At 43.3% G+C, this 7,104-nt stretch overlaps 1 protein-coding gene across 1 annotated transcript in view; it reads right to left on the minus strand.

Moving 5' to 3' along the window:
* Positions 1 to 7,104, minus strand: part of ADAMTS12 (ADAM metallopeptidase with thrombospondin type 1 motif, 12) — a 571,713-nt gene that overhangs the window by 43,430 nt on the left and 521,179 nt on the right. Inside the window, exon 20 of the mRNA XM_006875388.1 lies at positions 362 to 538. Coding sequence (XP_006875450.1) covers positions 362 to 538 — 177 coding nt within the window. The remainder of the gene's footprint in view (positions 1 to 361; positions 539 to 7,104) is intronic.

Below are 7,104 nucleotides of genomic sequence, written 5' to 3' on the forward strand. Positions count from 1 at the left end.
TGAAGGCTGTGCTCTTTGATCTTCATCAGTAAATGTTTTAAGTCTTCTTCACTTTCTTCACTGTCAGCAAGCAAGGTTGTGTCAGCTGCATATCGCATATAGGAGATTAGGTTACAATGAAACACTGAATTGTCGTGATGGAAACCACACAACATAGCCTTCCCAATGGCACACTTTCAGTTCTTGAAGTTGCTTTGACCCACTCAGCCTCCCCTAGACAGTGTTAGGCCCTAGAGTGGAAGTCAGCCAATGGCATGACACAGGAGAGGTTTCCCCTGATTTCGAGACTCATGTGGAGACACAGAGACTTTAGCTTGTGCTGGAAGTGTGACTGGTATTTCTCCCTTTCTAGGGTTCATACCTGGCTCCAGGGCTCTACGTGCCACTCCTCACAGGACTCAGTGTTACAGATCATGGTCAGTGGGGGTGGAATCCCAGCCAGGAAATGACAGTGAAATGGCCTCAGGCTCCGGTGGTCCCGGCTGTCCACACATTGAATCTCCCGGATCTTGAAGCCCCCGCTGCAGTTTCTGGAGCACTGTATGGAGAATAAAAGCAAAGAGTATTGCTAAGACCTTGGCATTCAGATCTTCGTGATGGGTTGGGAGGGAAAGGGGATGGTGGCTTCACAAAGCACCATGGGTGTTCTAGTTTGCCTTCATGAGTAATAGGGAGGGAGTCAGTCAGTACCCCCATACCAGGCTCCCGGTGTTAAAATGTGGTGAGGAGGTTGCAGACTGGAGAGAAAGAGAGCGATAGAGAGACAGTTTAATGTGTTCATTTTTTGGTTGTTGCTGTGATTTAATTGTGGTCAATCTACATGTAATAAATTCTTTGCTTGTTCCACCTTCTTCATGTGTACAATTCAATGACATCAGTTATGTTTACTGTGCTGTTCAATCATTCCTATTAGCCTTCCAAAATTCTCCATCACCTTTCACAAAAGCTCAGTGTCTCTGAAGCAGTGAGTCTCCTTTTCCCTCCCTCCTACCGTCCAGCCCTTATTGTTGTTTTTGGTTGCCACTGAGTCAGTGTTGACTTGTGACAACCCTGTGTGTCTAGTAGTCTCTTCTGAGATGCCTCTGGGTAAGTTCAAACTGCTGACTACAACTAGCTGTTGAGCAATTAAATTTCATTTCTGTAGGGAAGAGGAGGGCTCTGCTGTCTGACAGAGCTGGGTGAGAATTTACTTCAGCTCCTCCTTTTCCATCATGGGAACCTGGGCTATAAAACCACTTCTACTTAAATGTTCTGATCTTCTTATTACACTGTGACTGCCTAGAAGGTGAAGCCTACCTTCTCTGTTCACAATAAACACCTAGCACAGAATCAGGTGCAATAGAAATACTTAATATGTATTTCTCGAACGAATGTATGAATTTCTGAGAAAACACAAGCTGGAGGACTACCAATGGGCCAGAGATATTTCTGTTCACATAGAGATAACAAGCATCTTTCTCCACCCTCCCAGTCTTCCAATAATGATCTTACTGACAATTTTGGCCAAGAAAATGCACTGCCAAGAATGTGTGCCCATTGTTGAAGCCAGGTAAAGTATGTCTGGCTATCCTCTCAACATGGTACAGGAGCAAGCTTCCTTTCTGACTATGGTAGTCTTCTAGGTAGGATTGGGATTGGAGGAAGACAATTCTTTAAGACCTTTCAGTAGAAGTAGAGCCTAACATTCTATGTCTACTTCTTCTACTTCCCGTAAGATTCTATCATATTGCTTGACTTCAAGGAATCCCTGAGTGGTGCCAATGATTAAGTGTTGGGCTACTAACTCAAACACTGGTGATTGGAACATACTGGAGGTGGCATGGAAGAAGGCCTGGAGATGTAATTCCGCAAAGCCACAGCCATGAAAACCCTATGGAGGACAGTTCTACTCTGAAACACCTGGGGGGCCACGAGTCAGAATTGACTCCTCATCAGTTGGTGCCTGACTTGAACTCATGGGTTGATACATAGAAAGATCAGACCAGTAGGGCTAGCGGAAACCCTTCCAATGCATCTATAAATCAAGGGTGTTTGGCTTCTCAGAGAAGAGCAATATTTGTCAGACAACTCCAAAAAACCAAATTAAAAACTTTGTTTTTCCTGCTGTGTAATAAGCACAAGGAGACAACAGTAACTGCCAATTTAAAATTACTCACAGAACAAATGAGAATGCATGCTATGAATCTCCATACAAAACAGTAGTTTGTCTCACAAAACAGATTTCTGGGAAATAGCACATGTGTAAAACAAGAGGACCCTTCATTAGGAAAAGGAAAATTTACATGACATTAGTGTAAAATGGGGTTTTATTTTCTTATTTTCCAATTGTTGCTGTAATCTGTTCTTCCTAAATTTAATTTTCATTATCAACATTACCCTTTTGTCAAATAACACATTTGCATTCAATGGGAAATGAAGTCCATTAATATGCGGATGTCAACAGTAATAGGGGAAGACACTCACTAGACCTTTCCTATTACATTTTCAAAAGGGTCTCTGATTCACTTAGGGAGAAGGACGTGGCAACCTATCAAATCACTGCGCCCCTAACACTGTTTTGCCTGTGTGAGGGGGATGCCAGTGATGACAATCATATTCTCATTGCCCCTGGTGAGGATCATTTGTATTCATGTTTTCCTAACCTGGAGCCTGTGTAAGCAGACTGACCACAGGAGCCAGGCTAGTGAGAACAGAAAGTCTAGCTAATGCCCTGTTGCGACCAAACAGGCCTAATCGTTTTCCAGTTACTGCATCAGTTTGTTCAACTGATGTGATTTGCTAACAAAATTGAGTTAGAATGAAAAAAAAAAAAACTTTGTTTACAGGAGCCACTGGCAGCAATCAAATGAAATCACAACCTTTTCTTCTTGGTTTATTTTGATCTATGAAGTCATTCTGATACGCTTTCTGTTTGTGATCCATACAGAGCATTCAGATGTGTAGAGTGAAGTCAATCCACTCAGGATTGTGAGGGCAACAGACTGCATCTAAGAATGACATGGCTACATAGCCCTGGACTAGTCCCCTCACTGCACTACATTTGTTCTATGTGTCTCCATCCAAACTAAAACTAGATAGGAAACTAGTCTAAAATTCTAGAGTTTTTTTAAGTGTATGGGATTATTGGGTTTGCATTCTGTTTTGATTTCAGAATACTTTCTTGCTCTTAAAGCTACATGTCAAACATTAACCAAGTTATAGGAAGAATTCATTTCTGCTTTCCCTTATACTAAACAGATTCCCTAAACTCTTAAATAAAAAAAGTCTAAGTATAATAACTCCAAACTTTGTCCTCACCTTTTTTCATCTTAGTTACCAGGCGCTTACTACCTTGGTGGTGGTGGTGTGCCGTAGCGACCCTGCATAGGGTTTCCAAGATTGTAAATCTTTATGTGAGCAGAAATCCTTATCTTACTCCTGTGGAACTACTGATAGTTTCAAACTGCTGACCTTGAGGTTAGCAGCCTGAATCGTAACCACTATGCTCTCATAGCTCCTTGCTGACTATGTTAAGGGGTCTGTAATCTGGCAGGGAGGAAAGTCACATCAATGAGTAGAGAGGCAGACACTGTAAGTTGTTCAAGATAGAGGCAGGGCACAAGAAGGATGAAGCCAGTTTCCCTTGAAGAAGGTTTGAATAAAGGAATCAAAGCTTGATCTGAGTCTTCTAAGATAAGTAGATGTTCCCTTAACAAATAGGCAAAATCGGGTGGAGTTCATTCCGGGTGGTTGAGCGCATGGGCAAAAGGCACAGTGCAGTGAAACAAGGCTGGTTGGGGAGCAGCAATTCAGTTGAATGTTAGAATTAAGGGTAGGAGGGGATGAGAGAGTCAAGCTGCAAGGCCAACACGGAGGAACTGATAGCTGAACTTCAGTCCTCAACTAGTATGGTCTTGGGATCAATCTTGTTCTGGTCCTAAAGGCTTCTATCTCATCTCCATTCCTCTAACCATTTCTTCTTAGAATGTAAAACACTTGAGGGGTGGCAATAAAAGGTGAAAGTTTAGCTAAATCAATGACATCAGGATTGAAATAAGTGCTTTGAGTTTTCACTAATATTTACTTATTACTTTGCGGACACTGTGAGCACCTTGTCTGTTTGTGCTTGAGAGTAAGCACCTGCTCAGGCCAGTCACTCTGTGGACAGGACTTACTCTGTGGTCATCTGTACACAGGCTTCCTAGCCCAAGGTCAGGAAGGCAGAGGCTCATAAACAACTAATAAAAAACTCGTTGCTGTAGCATCAACTCCAAGTCATGGGAACCCCATGTGTTACAGAGTAGAACTGCTTCATAGCGTTTTCTTGACTGTAATCATTGTGGAAGCAGATTGCCCAATCTTTCTTCCTTGGCACCACTGGGTGGAATTCTCTTACACACATTTTCTGGACATGTAAGACAATTCTGTTAGGTTAATTGGACCACCAAACTTCAGGTTAGTAGCCAACACAAACAAGGATCCTCTAAAGACCTAACATCAAATCCCATTACTATCAAGTCTATTCTGATTCCCAGTGACTCTATAGGACAGAATACAACTTTCCCATAAGGTTTCCAAGATCACAAGGTCAGCAGTTCAAATCACCAGCTGCTTCTCGGAAACCCTTACAGGGTTAGTATGGGTTGGAACCAACTCAATGGCACTTAACAATCGGGTTTCCAAGGCTGTAGATCTGTATGGACACAGAACGCTGCATCTTTCTCACACAGAGAGGCTGATGGGTTGAAACCACTGACCTTTTGATTAGCAGCTGAGCCCATAACCACTGCTTCACTGTTGTTGTGCAGTGAGTTGGTTTTGACTCATAGCATCCCTGTATAGGGTTTCTGAGGAGCAACTGGTGAGCTTGAACCACAAACCTTGTGGCTAGTAGTCCAGTGCTTATCCTACAATGCCACCCAGGACCCCATAGTGTAACGCGAGCTCCTCAAAATGTCTAATAGCCAAGTTCTAAACTTTATGGAGAAGTCCCTGAGTGATGTGAATGGAAACATGTTCAGCTGCTGAATGAATGGGTGGAGGTTCTGGCTCACCCAGAGGTGCTATGGAAGGTGACCTACTTCCTCCATAAGATGACAGCCAATGAAAGTCCAGTGGGGCACAGCTCTACTCTGACATGCACTGGTCTGTCATGAGTAGGTGCTGACTGGGCAGCAATTGATTGATTGGAACCTTTATATGAAGCTCAAAGCTTACTGGGTGTTTCATTTGTACCCTCGACCATTTACAAAGTTGCTTCACACACGTTCTTGTTTTATACTTGTAGCGCTCTCTCAGACAAGCAGAGACAATGTTATGTCAGCTTCATTTTAGAGGTGAGAAAACTAAAGTTCTAAAGAGGTTATAGGAATGGACCACATGCTGGTTAGGAACAAAGTGGCTGCCAACCCGAGCGTGTGTCACGGAAGTTGAGCACTGATCCTGGAATTCAATTCAGCAGAAATTAACTTTCCCAAGATGGCTTTCAGGACAAATCTGAGGACTACAACCTTGATGTTTCAAACAGATCAGTGTCCAAAGAGGAAGCAAGCCATTCTGATAAACTCCTTCTAGACACTGTAAAGGCAGAGGACTGAATGTAGAGTCTCGTGCTGTCAAACATGAGAAAAAGCTCAGAGCAGTTGTATCAGTTGTCACCACGAGAAGGGGTGGTAGGAAATCCACAAGCCAGGACAATAATTCCAATTCCAACAACAGCAGTGGTGGGAATGAGTCACCTGGAGTGTCCCCGGCATGATTCTGTGGGCTGAGGTGAGGCTGTAGACTCCCCTGTAGTTGCTGACAGTCTCGGACCCTCAGGTGGAGGGCAGTGGGATAATGCAAAGCCTCCAGGTAACACTGGAATTCTCTGTTCTGAGAATTGTTGTTGTTGTTAGGTGCCATCAAGTTGGTACTGACTCACAGCGAACTTATGCACAACAAAATGAAACACTGTTCCATCCTGTGCCAACCTCACAATTGTTGCTACACTTGAGCCTATTGCTCTGCCACTGTGCCAGTCCCTCTCACTGGGGGTCTTCCTCTGAGAGAGTCACTCTGGAAATGTACACTGTTGCGTTGGCAGAGTATAAACCTGCCAGATCTTTAAAGACAAACTCAGGAGTCTACTATTGTACACTTGTGTCTAGGGGTTGCCTCTGAGTGAGCTTTGAAGACCTGACAGAATTAGTGAAGCTAAGAAAAAAGGCTCTCAAATCTTTCCAAGTGCATGATTTGGACTTCAGACATCTATGTTGTATGTCATCAACTCAATTCAGACTCATAGTGACCCTGTAGGATCACTATGAGTGACCTGCTCCACAAGGTTTCTTATGCTTTAATCTTTATGCAAGCAGATCACCATGGTTTTTTCTCCTATGGAGCTTCTGGTGGGTTTCAACCCTCAATCATTAGGTTAGAAGCTGACTGCTTAATCATTGTGCCACCTTTGGGTAACAATACGGTAATAAAAGAAAGAGAAGCTCTGGTGGCATAATGGTTAAGCGCTCGTCTGCTAACGTAACTGATTGGTCCACGGGCGAAAGATGAGGCCATCTGCTTCCATAAAGGTTTACTGCATTGAACACCCTATGGAGCACTTCCACTCTGTCCTCTCAGGTCACCGTGAAGTGGAATTGACTCAATGGCATGGCTGGGAGTCAAAGAAGTTGTCTCACTTAACTGTCAAGATTTAAGATAATTAATGAACAGACTTGATGACATGTCAGAGACAACCTCTACAAACCCATGAGAAATGCCACCAAAACCCCACCTGTTGCTAATGAGTCAGTCTTGACTCATTACCACCCACATGTGTCGCAGTGTAATGGGTTTTCAATGGTTGATTTTTTGTAAGCAGATTGCTGGGACTGTCTTCAGAGGCACCTCTGTGTGGATTTGAACCATTAACCTTGCAGTCAGTAGCTGACTATGTTAACCATTTAGTCTACCCAGGAACTCCCAGAAGCACTATACCAAAAGGCAAAACAAAAACAACAACAACAACAACAATAAAAAGCTACATACATCCATATCTTACAAAAAAACAAAACAAAACAAAACCCTCAAGGAGTGATTAACTTTCCAGTCTAGGAGCCGAGGTCCCTAGGACCATCAACGGAGAAG

This window comes from Chrysochloris asiatica, unplaced genomic scaffold, assembly GCF_000296735.1.
Source record: "Chrysochloris asiatica unplaced genomic scaffold, ChrAsi1.0 scaffold00324, whole genome shotgun sequence".
Taxonomy (NCBI): Eukaryota; Metazoa; Chordata; class Mammalia; order Afrosoricida; family Chrysochloridae; genus Chrysochloris; species Chrysochloris asiatica.